Consider the following 16,017-nt stretch of genomic DNA (forward strand, 5'->3'; position numbering starts at 1 on the left):
GGCTTTCGAAAGCCAATAGGAATTGCAGCTGAGCGCGCCAAAACACCCGACTGGCAAACTTTGCACATGTAAGTTGTCTGCAGCGAAGGCAAATTGGCAGGAACTTTGCACCCCTTCCTGCTACCCAACTACACCGTCTCCTAGTTCAGGGGTAGGCAACCCAAAACACTCAAAGAGCCACTTGGACCCGTTTCCCACCGAAAACAAAACACCGGGAGCCGCAAAACCCTTTTGATATCTAAAATGAAGATAACACTGCATATATCCTTTTTTTTACCTTTAATATATATATTATATATATGTATGTATGTATATGTGTTTGCGTGTATATATATATATATAAAATAAAGGTAAAAAGGGATATATGCAGTGTTATCTTCATTTTAGATGTCAAAAGGGTCTCTGTCTCTCTCTCTTTGTCTCTTTCTTTCCTCTCTCTCTTTCATCTCCCCCTCTCTGTTTCTCTTTCCTCTCTTTCTCTCTTTCCTCTCCCTCTTTCTTCTCTTTCCCTCTTTCCTCTTTTTTTCTCTCTTTCCTCTCCCCCTCTTTCTTTTTCCTCTTTCTCTTTCCTCTCCCTCTTTCTCTCCCTCTCTTTCTCTTTCCTCTCTCTCTCTTTCCTCTTTCTTTCCTCTCTCTTTCTCTTTCCTCTTTCTCTTTCCTCTCTCTCTCTCTCTTTCCTCTTTCTCTCTTTCCTCTCTCTTTCCTTTCTCTTTCCTCTTTTTCTCTCTCTTTCCTCTCTTTCTCTCCTTCTCTTTTCTCTTTCTCTTTCCGCTATCTCTTTCTCTCTTTCTTTCCTCTCTTTCCTTTCTCTTTCCTCTCTCTCTCCTCTTTCTCTCTTTCCTCTCTCTCTCTCTCTCCTCTCTCTTTCCTTTCTCTTTCCTCTCTCTCTTTCCTCTCTTTCTCCTTCCTCTTTCTCTTTCCGCTCTCTCTTTCTCTCTCTCTTTCCTCTCTTTCTCTTTCTCTCTTTTCTCTCTCTCTTCCCCCCCCTCTCTCTCCCTCTCCCTCTCTCTCCAGGGGAGGAGAGAGAACGAAAGGCACACAGCGCCGAACGGGCAGGGAGGGGGAGTAGGATGGGAGGTGGCGGCGACAGCGGCACGGCGGCGGCCACTGCAGCATTGTTGGGGGTCCCCGCTGCCCCCCGGCCCGGCCACCACCCCCACCGCATCCTCAGCCAAACAAATGGGGAGGGGGAGCAGGACGGGAGGCAGAGGCTCCGGTGGCGGCAGCATGGCGGTGGCCACTGCAGCATCATCGGGTTTCCCAGCCGCCGCCCCCACTGTGTCCTCAGCCGAACGGGCAGGGAGGGGGAGCAGGACGGGAGGCAGTGGCTCCGGTGGCGGCGGCCACTGCAGCATCGTCGGGGGTCCCCGCCGCCCCCGGCCCAGCCATTGTCCCCACTGCATCCTCAGCCGAACGGGCGGGGAGAGCAGGACGGGAGGCAGCAACTCCGGTGGCGGCAGCACGGCAGCGGCCACTGCAGCATCGTCAAGGCTCCCCACCGCCCCCAGCCCAGCCGCCACCCCCGGCCTGACTGCCGCATCCTCAGGCGAACAGGTGGGGAGGGGGAGCAGGACTTGAGGCAGTGGCTCGGTGGCAGGCATTGCAGCATTGTTGGGGCTCCCCGCCGCCCCCGCCGCGTCCTCAGCCACTTCGCCGTCGCAAGAAGAGGGCGCCAAGGCCAGGTGCACCATGGGCAGGGGGTTTTGATTATGCATTTATCATATTATAGTGCAGTTCTCAACCTTTTTAATGCCGCGACCCCCAACCGGTCGTAAGTCGAGGACTACTCAACTGGTGCAGCACCGTTTGCAGAATGGGACTTTTGGCGGGCTCAGCAGGGCAGAGACAGCCTGGACAATTCCTATTGGCTTTTGAAAGCAATAGAATTAGACTCTATTCAAGAGAGTCTATTCTATTGGCTTTCAAAAGCCAATAGAATAAAAGGGAGTAGCACAGCTAAGGAAGAGGGGGAAAAATGGCGGACTGCGTTGTTTGGCGACCCCCGTGAAATGGTCGTTCGACCCCAAATGGGGTCCCGACCCACAGGTTGAGAACCGCTGTTGTAGTGTATGATAAATGTGCAGTGAATAAAATGTTTCTTTTATTTACGATATTTTTTTTCTTCCATTTATTTGTGTCCTCCTTTTCATTGTAAAAAAGTTGGTCACCTTACGCCAAAAAAACCCCAGAAGGAGGATGGGGTGTGTGTTTTTGTTTTTTTTTTGGGCAGGAATGCTACTCAAGGATCCCGAAGATGATCGTTCTGATGAGTCAGCCTCGTTTCCTCATTTCCATGGCTAATTGTCGGCGGAAACATCTCCCAAGTGGCTGAGAAATTTGTGGTCCAACAAGTTTGCTTCCCCGCCTTTGTGGCTCAGGTGAAGTTGAAAGAAAGCGTCGGCAAGATATACTTATCCAGGGAAACTGCACCCAACTCGGCCGAGGAACGCTTCCCACATTTTAAGGATTATTTCGAGGGGCGACCGGGTGTGTCTTGACTTGGAGCAATCCGGACCTTTGATGGAACCGGTCCAGATTTAGCAGAGGGTGGAATTCATATGCTTTTCTCCAGATTCCCCTTTTCGGCTGATGGAGATTCAGTAAGGAAGGTAATATATATATATATATGGGCCTTTAACCTTTTCCATTTTGGGATTTGATGGTTTGTAATGGCTTTTCTCTCTCTCTCTCTCTCTTTCTTTAGCTCCCTCTATTTCTTGTCTTTTCTGGACTTTATTTTTAAATGTGGGAGAGATTCAAAGCGGTGAGGAGTTGACTTAGTTCTCAGTCTTGTTTTGTTTTGTTTTTAATTTTTACTTTATAGTTACCGTGGTTGGAAGATGGCTTGAGTGGTTCTCAACTTGTTCTACCTGATTGAAAGCAAAAGAGCTGAGCGCTTTGCTTTTGAGATGAGAGATTCACGGGGAACTAGACTTAGAAACAGAAATAGGAATATTAGAAATATAGAGAAATAATAGAATTTAGATGAGAGTAGAGACAGAAGGGACAATAATAACAATAGTAATAGTAGTAGTAGTAGTAGTAGTAGTAGTAGTAGTAGTAGTAGTAATAATAATAATAATAATAATAATAATAATAATAATAATAATAATAATAATAAACAGACAAGCACCTGCAACATAATACCCCGGACTTAACAATTGTCAATAAGAAAGACAAAAAAGTCTGGATAGTGGACGTGGCAGTGCCTGGAGACAGCAGAATAGACGAGAAAGAACTGGAGAAGATCACAAAATACAAAGACCTACAAATAGAAACAGAAAGACTGTGGCAAAAGCAAGCAAGGGTAGTACCAATAGTCATAGGCTCCTTGGGTGCAACCCCAAAACAACTGGAGCACCACTTGAACACCATTGGCATTGACAAATTTGCCATTAGTCAATTGCAAAAGGTGGCCTTATTAGGAACTGCTTCCATCCTGCGACAATATCTGTAATACCATCAAACATCCACATCTGCCTATCCCAGGTCCTTGGTGAGGACTCGATAGGTAGACAAAATCCAGTCTGAACATCTGGCTGACTGTGCGATGATCCATAATAATAATAATAATAATAATAATAATAATAATAATAATAAAGTTGGAAGGGACCTTGGAGGTAGTAGTAATAGTAGCAAAGTAAAGTTGGAAGGGACCTTGGAGGTCATCTAGTCCAACCCCCTGCTCAAATAGGAGACCCTATACCATCTCAGACAAGTGACTGTCTAGTCCAGTGGTTCTCAGCCTTTTTAATGCCGCAACCCCCAACCGGTCGTAAGTCGAGGACTACTCAACTGGTGCAGCACCGTTTGCAGAATGGGACTTTTGGCGGGCTCAGCAGGGCAGAGACAGCCTGGACAATTCCTATTGGCGTTTGAAAGCCGATAGAATTAGACTCTATTCAAGAGAGTCTATTCTATTGGCTTTCAAAAGCCAATAGAATAAAAGGGAGGAGCACAGCTAAGGAAAAGGGGGGAAAAATGGCGGACTGCGTTGTTTGGTGACCCCCGTGAAATGGTCGTTCGACCCCAAATGGGGTCCCGACCCATAGGCTGAGAACCACTGGTCTAGTCTCTTCTTAAAAATCTCCAGTGATGGAGCGCCCATGATTTCTGGAACAGAAATACTAGAAAAAAATAGAAATAATAGCAGTCAAAATAAATAGAAATAATAGAAATATATTGAAATAATAGAAAAAGATAGAAATAGAAATAAATATAAAATATATAAAAATAATAGAAATAGAAATATATCAAAATAATAGTAGAAATATGCAGAAATAGAAATATATAGAAATACAGATAATAACAACAACAACAATAATAATGAAATTGGAAGGGTCTTTGGAGGTCATCTAGTCCAACCCCCTGCTCAGGCAAGAAGCCCTATACCATTTCAGACAAATTTAAGCCAAGTCTTTGACTTACGACCATAAATTTCCATTGTTAAGTGAGACATTTGTTAAGTGAATTTTGCCCCATTTTATGACCTTTCTTGCCACAGTCGTTAAGTGAATCGCTGCAGTTGTTAATTTAATAACACGGTTGCGAAGTGAATCCAGCTTCTTCCCCGTTGACTTTGTTTGACAGAAGGTGGCAAAAGGGGAACACGTGACCCCCCCGCGACACTACATCAGTCATAAATACGAGTCAGTTGCCAAGCATCCCAATTTGGATCATGTGACCACAGGGATGCTGCAATGGTCGTAAATGTGGAAAACGGTCATGAGTCCCTTTTTTCAGTGCCGTCGTAACTTTGAACAGTCACTAAATGAACTGTTGTAAATTGAGGACTACCAAGTATGTGTGTATGCGTGCATTTATAGGTACTTGGAAGGAATAGAATAGAATAGAATAGAATAGAATAGAATAGAATAGAATAGAATAGAATATAGAATATAGAATAGAATATAGAAATAGAATTAGAATTAGAATAGAATAAGTAGAGCAATGAAAGAACAAAATAGGAATAGAATAGAATATAAAATATAGAATAGAAGTAGAATAGAATATAGAAAGAGAAAGAGAATAGAATACATAGAGCAATGAAAGAACAAAATAGAATAGAATAAGAATAGAATAGAATAGAATAAGAATAAATGGAATATAGAAATAGAATAGAATAGATTAGAATATAGAATAAATATCGAAATAGAATTAGAATTAGAATCGATAGATTAGAGCCTGAAAGAACAAAATAGGAATAGAATAGAATATATAAAATTAGAATAGAAATAGAGTAGAAAAAATGAAATAGAAATAGTATATAGAATAGAATAGAATAGAATAGTAATAGAATAGGATAGAATAATATATAGAATATAGAAGAGATGTATAATAGAATATAGAAAAGAAAGAAGAATTAATACGATAAGAGCAACGAAAACAAAATATAATGAAATAAAGAATTAAGAATAAATAAAATAAGACATATCATGAATATTGAATAGAATAAATTGAATAGATAAGAATATAATATAGAAATAGGAAATAAAATAGAACTAGAAATAGTATATGGGGAGAAATATAGATAGAATGAGAATAGAATATATCTTAATATAGAATATAGAATAGAAGTAGAAAGAATATAGAAATAGAAATTAGAAGAGAAAATAGAATAGAATGAATAGACTATAACAGATACGTAGAGCAATGAAAGAACAAAATAGAATAGAAAAATAGAATAAGAATAGAATAGAACTCTTTATTTAGAATAAATAGAATAAATAGAATATCATAAATAATAATTACAAGGTTTGAATGTACCCTTTTAGGTCATCTAGTCAACCCCCCATTAGATTTTGAAAAGTTATTACACCTCAATTTCCCCAACCTGGAACTGTCCAGGAAGTGGGACCTCCAGTTCCCATTCTCCCCACCTTTGGTGCTCCTAGTCTGGGATTGGTGACTGGAAGGCTAAAGGACACCATCATTCTAAAGCTGTGTCAGAAAACCAAACACAGAGTCGGGGAACCGTTTAGAAATCCCCGATTAAATCTTTTGTGATCTGCGTTGGGCGCCCTTTATTGTATGCCGACCCGCTGAGGGAGTGAAGGGTTGTCTCTTTTTCATGTTATTGCGTTTGTCGGCCACAGACTGGGAATAAAAGAGCCTGGTCATTAACCGCATGGCCTGACAGTTTTTTTAAACCCGCTTGCTTGTCCGCCGATTTCTAAGTCCCGCCTTGCAGACACCTTAGGGAAGATACTCTGATTTAAAGCCAAATAATAAATAAATACAGCAGCCTCGATTTACGACCCAACTGAGCCCGATTTTCTGTTGTTGAATTGAGGTGGTTTGTTAGGTTTAACTCATTTTGCCCCTTTCTGAAGGAATCCACGGAAGGTTGGAAGTTGGTAACAAGGTGATTAAGCGAGAGTCTCGCTTCCCCATTGACTTTGTCAGAAAGTCGCAAAGGGGATCACGTGACTCTGGGGAAGGCACGGGCAACCATCATAAATCGAGTCCGTGTTTGAGCGTCTGAATTTTGATCACTGTGACCGCGGGAATGCGGCAACGGTCGTTAAGTGGGGAAAAACGGTCATAGTCACTTTTTTTCAGTGCCGTCTGACTTTGAAAAACAGTCCTAAACAAGTTCAGGACTACCTACATTATGGAGTAGACACCCCTGGTTAATAACATTTTGAGGGGAGGGAAAGTGGATTTCACCCCAAAAGTCTGTTAACTCCACATTTACCTCACCTGCCAAATACCATCGTTATGTCCGAAACACGTCTTAACCATTCGTTGTGCACAAACGGATCTGTGCAGTGATGGTCTTGCCTCATTTATTTTTGATTCCTCCAACACATTTCAGTCACAATGGACTTTTATTCTTTTTTGGAGGGGGGCTGTTCAAAGGATGGACGTGTTTTCTTCACCGGAGGTCCTCGGTGCTCTCTGAGCTTGAGTTTTCCTCTTGCAGACGTTTTATGACCCCGACTTAGGTAACATCATCATGCTACAGGAGGGTGTTTGTAGATAGGAGGAGGATGATCGGAGTAAGATGAGGAGGATGAGGATGACAACGACAACGACAAAGACTGCTGTGGGGTACTTGGTGCTCTCTGTGAGCTTGATCTGTTTCTTGCAGACATTTCATACCAAACTCGTAACGTCAGCAGGGCTACAAAGGAGGGTGGTTTGTAGAGATGAGGAGAGGAGGAGGAGGAATGCGATGACGACGACAGCTGTGGAGTACTTGGTGCTCTCTGAGCTTGATGTTTCCTTGCAGACTATTCATGAACCCACTAGGTAACATCATCAGGGCTATGGAGGGTGTTTGGTAGTGATGATGAGGAGGAGGAGGAGGAGATGCGGCTGTGGGGTCCTTGGGTGCTCTCTGAACTTGACACTTTCCCTTGCGACATTCTATAACCAACTAAGTAGCATCCATCAATTGCTCTATGATGCTAGGTATTGATGATGTTAGCCCAGTTTGGTTCATGAAATTGGTTTGCAAGAAACCACCAGCTCAGAGAGAATCAAGGACCCCACATTATCAGTTATCCTCCTCCTCCTCCTCCTCCTCCTCCTCCTCCTCCTCCTCCTCCTCCTCCTCCTCCTCCTCCTCCTCCTCCTCCTCCAGCTCCACTCCCTTCTAGCACTGATAATGTTAGCTAGTTGGGTCATGAAACGTCTGCAAGAAAACCACCCAGCTCAGAGAGCACTAAGGACCCCATAGTCGTCGTCGTCGTCCTCCTCCTCCTCCTCCTCCTCCTCCTCCTCCTCCTCCTCCTCTTCCAGTGATGGGATTCAAATATCTGCGTGGACGCCGCTTCCGAAAGTCCATTCTGGCACTGGGCCTCCGAGGCTCAAAATGGACTTCCGGAAATGGCATCCATGTACATCCGGTGGGCCGTCCTGGGCCGGGGAGGCCTCCCCCAAGCTTCCGAGGCCCAGAACAGATTTCTGAAAGTGGTGGTCCGTTCTGGGCCTTGCGAAAAAGGGCTAGGGCTTCAGCCGATTTGCCAAAGTCAACAAAATATTAGCTACCCGTTCCACCGAACCGGTGCAAACCGACTGAATCCCACCACTGCTCTTTTTCTTCTAGCACTGATGATGTTGCCCAGTTGGGTCATGAAATGTCTGCAAGAAAACCACCAAGCTCAGAGACCACCAAGGATCCCATAGTCCTCCTCTTTATCCTCCTCCTCGCAAACCCCACTTCTTCCTAGTCCTGATGGCGTTACCCAGATGGGTAATGAAATGTCTGCAAGAAAACCACCCAGCTCAGAGAGCACCAAGGACTCCACAGTTGTCGTCCTCCTCCTCCTCCTCCTCCTCCTCCAAAAGGATGTCCAATCTCTTCTTAAAAATCTCCAGTGGGCATCAAGGACCCCACAGTTCAAATGTGAGCTATTTTACACTCATCACGTCTGTGTGAATGATGCCAGTGTTGAAGGAAAAGTCTTCATCATGGTTCGGTCCAAGCCGGGAGTAAACAACATGGCGACTGCTTTAGAAAAAAGGTTGCAGTTTATTGAAGAGGACAGCCAAACAGAAAGATGGCTCTGGAAGAAAAGAGGGACAGCACATGTAGGGAGTGGGTTTTTATACCCTCTGGAGCCTTTTATTTGGAGTCGTTCCTGTGGCAGGAACTTTGACCTGAGTCTGAGTGTGCCCCTTTGGCATCTGTGGGTTAATCCTATTATGTCCCGTCTGGGTGGGGTATGTAGATTTTAAGTGTCTTTATCTTCCTAAGCTTCTAGCTGGGGGCCTCCAACCTTCCTGAATGGATTATCACATCTGCATTTCTACAGAGCTGGTTTCTGCTGGGGGGGGGGAGGGAGACTTGGGGCTATTAAGAAAAACTGGGCATGCTTTTCTGCCTCTTTAAGATCCTTTGAGGAAATATATTTTTCCGCCCTTTTAATATTTCCTTCTCTTGTGGGGGGGGGCTAACTTCAGGTTTTCAATTCCCACGATCCTTTATCATTGCTCATCCCAGATGGGGAAGAGGGGAACTGAAATCCATGTCCTGGTTGAGGGCTACCTGCAAACTCATCCGTGGTGGCAGATTGAGGAAGCGATCCTGCACCAAACCGCAACTAGGCCTAACCTCCCTTGAACTTGCTCGCAGTGGTGCAATCCTGGAGAGAGCTAGGAAAGAGTATCAAGAGGAGCTTACGGGAGTGTTCACAGGATCAAGCCATTTGTGTGGGAGGTAGGAGTGACCCAGCAGCCGTGCCCTTCTGGAAGGTGATCTTGTGAAACCGTGGAAATAGAACAGAACAGAATCAGAGAGCTGGAAGGGGCCTTGGAGGTCATCTAGTCCAACCCCTTGCTTGACCAGGAGACCCTATATACTATTTCAGACAAGCGGTTCTCCAATCTCTTCTTAAACGCCTCCAGTGATGGAGCATTCACCGCTCCTGGTGGCAAGTCGTTCCACTGGTTAATTCTCCTGACTGTCAGGAAGTTTCTCCTTAGTTTCAGGTTGCTTCTCTCCTTGATGAGTTTCCACCCATTGCTTCTCGTCCTACCTTCAGGCGCTTTGGAGAATAGCTTGACTCCCTCTTCTTTGGGGCAGCCCCTGAGATACTGGAAGGCGGCTATCCTGTCCCCCCTCATCCTTCTCTTCATTCAACTAGACCAGTGGTTCTCAACCTTTTTAATGCCGCGAGCCCCAACCAGTCATAAGTCGAGGACTACTCAACCGGTTGTAAGTCGAGGACTACTCCACTGGTGCAGCACCGTTTGCAGAATGGGACTTTTGGCGGACTCAGCAGGGCAGAGACAGCCTGGACAATTCCTATTGGCTTTTGAGAGCCAATAGAATTAGACTCTATTCAAGAGAGTCTATTCTATTGGCTTTCAAAAGCCAATAGAATAAAAGGGAATAGCACAGCTAAGGAAAAGGGGGGGAAAAATGGCGGACTGCGTTGTTTGGCGACCCCCGGGAAATGGTCGTTCGACCCCAAATGGGGTCCCGACCCCACAGGTTGAGAACCACTGCGCTAGACATATCCAAATTCCTACAACCGTTCTTCGTATGTTTCAGCCTTCGATGCCTTAATCAGTAACATCATCAGGGCTAGTCTGGTGGCTTTCTTGCAGACATTTCATGACCCAAGTAGGTAACATCATCAGGGCTAGAAGGGAGGAGGAGGAGGAGGAGGAGGAGGAGGAGGAAGACGAAGACTGTGGGATCCTTAGTGCTCTCTGAACTAGGTGGTTGTCTTGCAGACATTTCATGACCCAACTAGGTAACATCATCAGGGCTAGAAGGGAGGAGGAGGAGGAGGAGGAGGACTGTGGAGTCCTTGCTGCTCTCTGAGTTTGGTGGCTTTCTTGCAGACGTTTCATGACCCAACTAGGTAACCTCATCAGGGCTGGTAATGAAGCGTCTACCAGGAAAACAACCAAGCTCAGAGGCCACCAAGGACCCCTCAGATACTCAAATGCTGGGATGTGTCTCCACCTGCAAAGATCGGAATGGTGCTGCTTCCTGTGTCCCCCTCGGTACTGAAAGTTGGACTCGGAAGAACGAGAAATCCACACCTTCTTCGGTGTGATGGGAGTCCTCCATTTCTGAGCACAGTGGGGGCCAGAGTTTTCGTTGCTAAGCAGAGCGGTTATTAAGTGGGGAGGAAGAACATGGGTGGTTTTGAGCTTTGGTGTTGGAGAAGATTCCTGAGCAGACTGTGGGCAACTAAGAAAACAAACATCAAATAAATCAAACCCCCCCTTTCCTCTTTCCCTGCCCTTCCCTACCCTTTCCCCCTTTCCTTTCTCGTTTTCCTTTCCCCTTTTTCTCATTTTCCTTTCCCCCTTTCCTTTCCCCTTCCCTTCCCTTCTTTTCCTTTCCCTTCCTTTCTCTTCTCTATTCCTTTTCTTTCTTCTTTCCCCTTTTTCCTTCCCCTTTATTTTCCCCTCTTCCTTCATCTCCCTTCCCTTTCTTTCTTTCCTTCCCTTTCCTTTCCTTTCCTTTCCTTCTTTCTTTCCTTCCCTTCCCTCTTCCTTTCCTTTCCTTCCTTCCCTTCCCTCTTCCTTTCCTTTCCTGTCCCTTCCCTTCCTTTCCTTCTACTTCCTTCCCTTCCCTTCCCTTCCCTTCCCTTCCCTTCCTTTCCTTTCCTCTTCCTTTCCTTTCCCTTTCCTCTTCCTCTTCCTTTCCTTTCCTTCCTTCCCTTCCCTCTTCCTTTCCTTTTCTTTCCTTCTATTTCCTTCCCTTCCCTCTTCCTTTCCTTTCCTGTCCCTTTCCTTCCCTTCCCTTCCTTTCCTTCTACTTCCTTTCCTTCCCTTCCCTCTTCCTTTCCTTTCCTTCCCTTTCCCTTTCCTTCTACTTGCTTCCCTTCCCTTCCTTCCCTTTCCCTTCCCTCTTCCTCTTCCTCTTCCTTTCCTTTCCTTTCCTTCCTTCCTTCCCTTCCCTCTTCCTTTCCTTTTCTTTCCTTCTATTTCCTTCCCTTCCCTCTTCCTTTCCTTTCCTGTCCCTTTCCTTCCCTTCCCTTCCTTCCTTCTACTTCCTTTCCTTCCCTTCCCTCTTCCTTTCCTTCCCTTCTACTTCCTTCCCTTCCCTTCCCTTCCTTTCCCTTTCCTCTTCTACTTGCTTCCCTTCCCTTCCTTCCCTTTCCCTTCCCTTCCCTCTTCCTTTCCTTTCCTTTCCTTCTACTTCCTTCCCTTCCCTTCCCTTCCTTTCCTTTCCCTTTCCTCTTCCTTTCCTTTCCTGTCCCTTCCCTTCCTTCTACTTCCTTTCCTTCCCTTCCCTTTCCTTTCCTTCTACATCCTTCCCTTCCAGTTTGGGCACTCGGTCTCTAAAAGGTTCGCCATCACTGCTCTACACCATTTCGGACAAGTGGCTGTCCAGTCTTTTCTTAAAAACTTCCAGTGTTGGAGCATTCACTGCTTCTGGAGGCAGGCTGTTCCACTGGTTAATTGTTCTCACTGTCAGGAAGTTTCTCCTTAGTTCCAGGTTGCTTCTCTCCTTGATGAGTTTCCATCCGTTGCTTCTTGTCCTGCCTTCTGGTGCTTTGGAGAATAGCTTGACTCCCTCTTCTTTGGGGCAGCCCCTGGGATACTGGAACGCTGCTATCATGTCCCCCCTCGTCCTTCTCTTCATTAAACTAGACATACCCAATTCCAGCAACTGTTCCTTCATATGCTTTAGCCTCCAGCCCCCTGATCATCTTTGTTGCTCTTCTCTGCACTCTTTCTAGAGTCTCAGCAGAGTTTAGGGGATTTCAGTGTCGGTGTTCTGTTTATAAAGGATTCAGGTGTGGGTGTGTCAAGTGAGGGTCTTGTGATGGGTCTTGTGGTAGGTCAGATGTGAGTCATTAGTGGGAGGCTTGTGATGGGTCTTGTGATGGGAAGTTACATCAGATCAGGGTCATTGGGAGGTGAAGTGCTGGTGGGAGTGGGGGATTGCGCTGGATGGTAGACATCCCCAATTCCAGCAACCGTTCCTTATATGCTTTAGCCTCCAGTCCCCAAATCATCTTTGTTGCTCTTCTCTGTACTCTTTCTAGAGTCTCAGCAATTAAAATTAGTTCAGTTTTAATATAAAGTGCCCCGAGCCATTTAAGGAAGGGCAGGTTGGACATGAAATGAAATAAATGAGGACGGCCACAATAAAATCAGCAGCATTTTCATAACCTGTTGAGTTATTTTCATTATCAGGGTATCTGTCCACAGAGAAAGATCAAAGGAATCAAACTGGCACCCATGTTGGTGCAACTAAAGCTTTGACGACATCGTTGCGGAGGCCATCTTGATTTGTTTGACCGTTCCATGCGGACCCATCTGGATCGTGCCGTTATGTGGGCAAATTTGAGCATGATGTTATGAATAGAGACCATTTGGTGCAATGGTTAAGGTGCCGGCCTAAAAACTAGGAGAGGGTGAGGTCTAGTCCCGCCTTAGGCAGGAAAGCTGGCTGGGTGACTTTGAGCCAATCAGCAGGAGACTGGGAGTTCTAGTCCTGCCTTAGGCAGCAAAGCTGGCAAGGTGACTTTGGGCCTATCACCAGGTGACAGAGAATTCTAGTCCCAACCTAAGCATGAAAGCTAGGTGGGTAATTTGGGGCCAATCTTCAGGAAATGAAGCTCTAGTCCAGCTGGGTGACTTTGGGCCAATCACCAGGAGACTGGGAGTTCTAGTCCCGCTTTAGCCATGAAACCTAGCTGCCTGACTTTGGGCCAATCACCAGGAGACTGGGAGTTCTAGTCCAGCTGGGTAACTTTGGGCCAATCACCAGGAGACTGGGAGTTCCAGTCCAGCTGGGTGACTTTGGGCCAATCACCAGGAGACTGGGAGTTCTAGTCCCGCTTTAGCCATGAAACCTAGCTGCCTGACTTTGGGCCAATCACCAGGAGACTGGGAGTTCTAGTCCAGCTGGGTAACTTTGGGCCAATCACCAGGAGACTGGGAGTTCTAGTCCAGCTGGGTAACTTTGGGCCAATCACCAGGAGACTGGGAGTTCCAGTCCAGCTGGGTGACTTTGGGCCCATCACCAGGAGACAGTGAGTTCTAGTCCTGCTTTAGCCATGAAAGCTAGCTGCCTGACTTTGGGACCAATCACCAGGAGATGATGAGTTCTAGTCCCACCATAGGCATGAAAGCCAGTTGGGTGACTTTGGGCCCATCACCAGGAGACGGTGAGTTCTAGTCCCGCCTTAGGCTTGAAAAATCAGATGAGTGGTTTTGGACCAGTCAATCTCTCTCAGTTCAGCCCACTTCAGAGGGGAAAATAGATGGATTAGCTATATTCACCCCTCTGAATGACCAATAAAGGGATAAAGGTAGGGTTTAAAAAAAAAAAAATCTATTAAATTCAATCCGATCCAATTCAATTCAATTCATGAGCAGAAGACCTGCCGGCCATGGTAACTAACCAAGTTTCCTTTCATCTAGTTTAGAACGATGATCAAAGACATCAAGGAGATGGTCCCTCTTATGGGGACCAAGAAGCTGAGTCCTCAGGAGACTGCGGCGGCGGCTGGCCAGGATAAGAGGACAGCCGAAGGTACCCCCATCAAGAAGAGGTAAGTGACCCATTTCTTGGCAGATGTTACAGCTGCCGTGCAAAGCTGGAGATTCCACAAACTGTCTTGATCAGTGGTTCTCAACCTTTTTAATTCCGCGACCCCCAACCGGTCGTAAGTCGAGGACTACTCAACCGGTCGTAAGTCGAGGACTACTCAACTGGTGCAGCACCGTTTGCAGAATAGGACTTTTGGCGGGCTCAGCAGGACAGAGACAGCCTGGACAATTCCTATTGGCTTTTGGAAGCCAATAGAATTAGACTCTATTCAAGAGAGTCTATTCGATTGGCTTTCAAAAGCCAATAGAATAAAAGGGAGTAGCACAGCTAAGGAAAAGGGGGAAAAAAATGGCGGACTGCGTTGTTTGGCGACCCCCGTGAAATGGTCGCTCGACCCCAAATGGGGTCCTGACCCAGAGGTTGAGAACCACTGCTCTTGATGAAAGGATACCGCTGGATTATCACAGTCGACCTATTTCTGTACCTTGCATAATGGGGAGAGTGACGGAGTTTTGGATCATGGGGAGCATCAAAACCATTTAAGTGGCTCAGTTAGAGTAGGAGGAGAGTCAAATTAATTTAGGGTATGAAAAAAAATCAGGAGTCTGGTAGCCCCTTTTTTAAAAAAAAAATAAACCAGTTTTATTTCAGCTACCAGAATCCTGAGTTTTCAACCTGGTCCATTCCATATATCAGTGTTTCTCAATCTGGACAAGTTTTAAGATGGGTGGACGTCAACTCCCAGAATTCCCCAGCCAGCATGCTTCAGGATGGGTGGACTTCCGCTCCCAGAATCCCCTAGCCAGCATGCTTTAAGAAGGGTGGACTTCCACTCCCAGAATTCCCCAGCCAGCATGCTTTAAGAAGGGTGGACTTCCACTCCCAGAATTCCCCAGCCAGCAGGCTTCAAGAGGGCTGGATTTCCACTCCCAGAATTCCCCAGCCAGCATGCTTTAAGAGGGGTGGATTTCCACTCCCAGAATTCCCCAGCCAGACTGCTTTAAAAGGGGTGGATTTCCACTCCCAGAATTCCCCAGTCAGCATGCTTTAAGAGGGGTGGATTTCCACTCCCAGAATGCCCCAGCCAGCATGCTTTAAGAGGGGTGGATTTCCACTCCCAGAATTCCCCAGCCAGCCTGCTTTAAGAGGGATGGACCTCCACTCCCAGAATTCCCCAGCCAGCCTGCTTTAAGAGGTGTGGATTTCCACTCCCAGAATCCCCCAGCCAGCATGCTTTAAGAGGGGTGGATTTCCACTCCCAGAATTCCCCAGCCAGCATGCTTTAAGAGGGGTGGATTTCCACTCCTAGAATCCCCCAGCCAGCATGCTTCAAGAGGGGTGGACTTCCACTCCCAGAATCCCCCAGCCAGCATGCTTTAAGAGAGGTGGATTTCCACTCCCAGAATTCCCCAGCCAGCCTGTTTTAAGAGGGGTGGTCTTCTCTTCTGGCTGCAGAAGACCAAGTCTGAAGGACAAAGTCATAGAAAGCCAAAATGGTGAAGATAGGAACAGACAGCAAGGGACACCTCTGCAAAGAAGCTGAAGAAACAGTGGACCACCTGCTAAGCTGCTGCAAGAAGATCACCCGGACTGACTACAAACAGCGGCATGACAAAGATGCAACAATGGTGCATTGGAAGATCTGCAAGAAACACCGTTTGCCTGCAAGCAAGAACTGGTGGGACCATAGAATCCAGAAAGTCATAGAAAATAAAGAAGCTAAACCGCTCTGGGGCTTCAGAATTCAAACCGTCAGGCACCTGCCACACAACACCCCAGATTTAACAATTGTTTGTAAGAAAGACAACAAAAAAAAAGTCTGAATAGTGGACGTGGCAGTGCCTGGAGACAGTAGGATAGAACCGGAGAAGGTAACAAAATACAAAAAACAACAACAACCTGCAAATAGAAATAAAATGACTATGTCAAAAGAAAGCAGAGATAATCCCTATAGGCATAGGTGCCTTGGGTGCAATCCCAAAACCTCTGGAGCACCATCGGCCTTGACAAAATCTCCGTCAGTCAATTGCAAAAGGCAG

General features: G+C 46.1%; 1 protein-coding gene across 3 annotated transcripts in view; it reads left to right on the top strand.

Moving 5' to 3' along the window:
* The first annotated feature begins 2,435 nt into the window (after positions 1-2,435).
* The window catches only part of TRPV3 (transient receptor potential cation channel subfamily V member 3), a 68,887-nt gene continuing 55,305 nt past the window's right edge, over positions 2,436-16,017 (top strand). For 2 of the 3 annotated variants that reach the window (XM_039321396.1, XM_039321398.1), the window contains exons 1-2: positions 2,436-2,609; positions 13,849-13,979. In XM_039321396.1, coding sequence (XP_039177330.1) covers positions 2,559-2,609; positions 13,849-13,979 — 182 coding nt within the window. In that variant the 5' untranslated portion in view covers positions 2,436-2,558. The remainder of the gene's footprint in view (positions 2,610-13,848; positions 13,980-16,017) is intronic. The other variant, XM_039321397.1, reaches the window with a different exon arrangement.

The sequence above is a fragment of the Crotalus tigris genome, unplaced genomic scaffold (assembly GCF_016545835.1).
Source record: "Crotalus tigris isolate CLP2741 ecotype Arizona unplaced genomic scaffold, ASM1654583v1 scf7180000023738.1706062, whole genome shotgun sequence".
In the NCBI taxonomy this organism is placed as follows: Eukaryota; Metazoa; Chordata; class Lepidosauria; order Squamata; family Viperidae; genus Crotalus; species Crotalus tigris.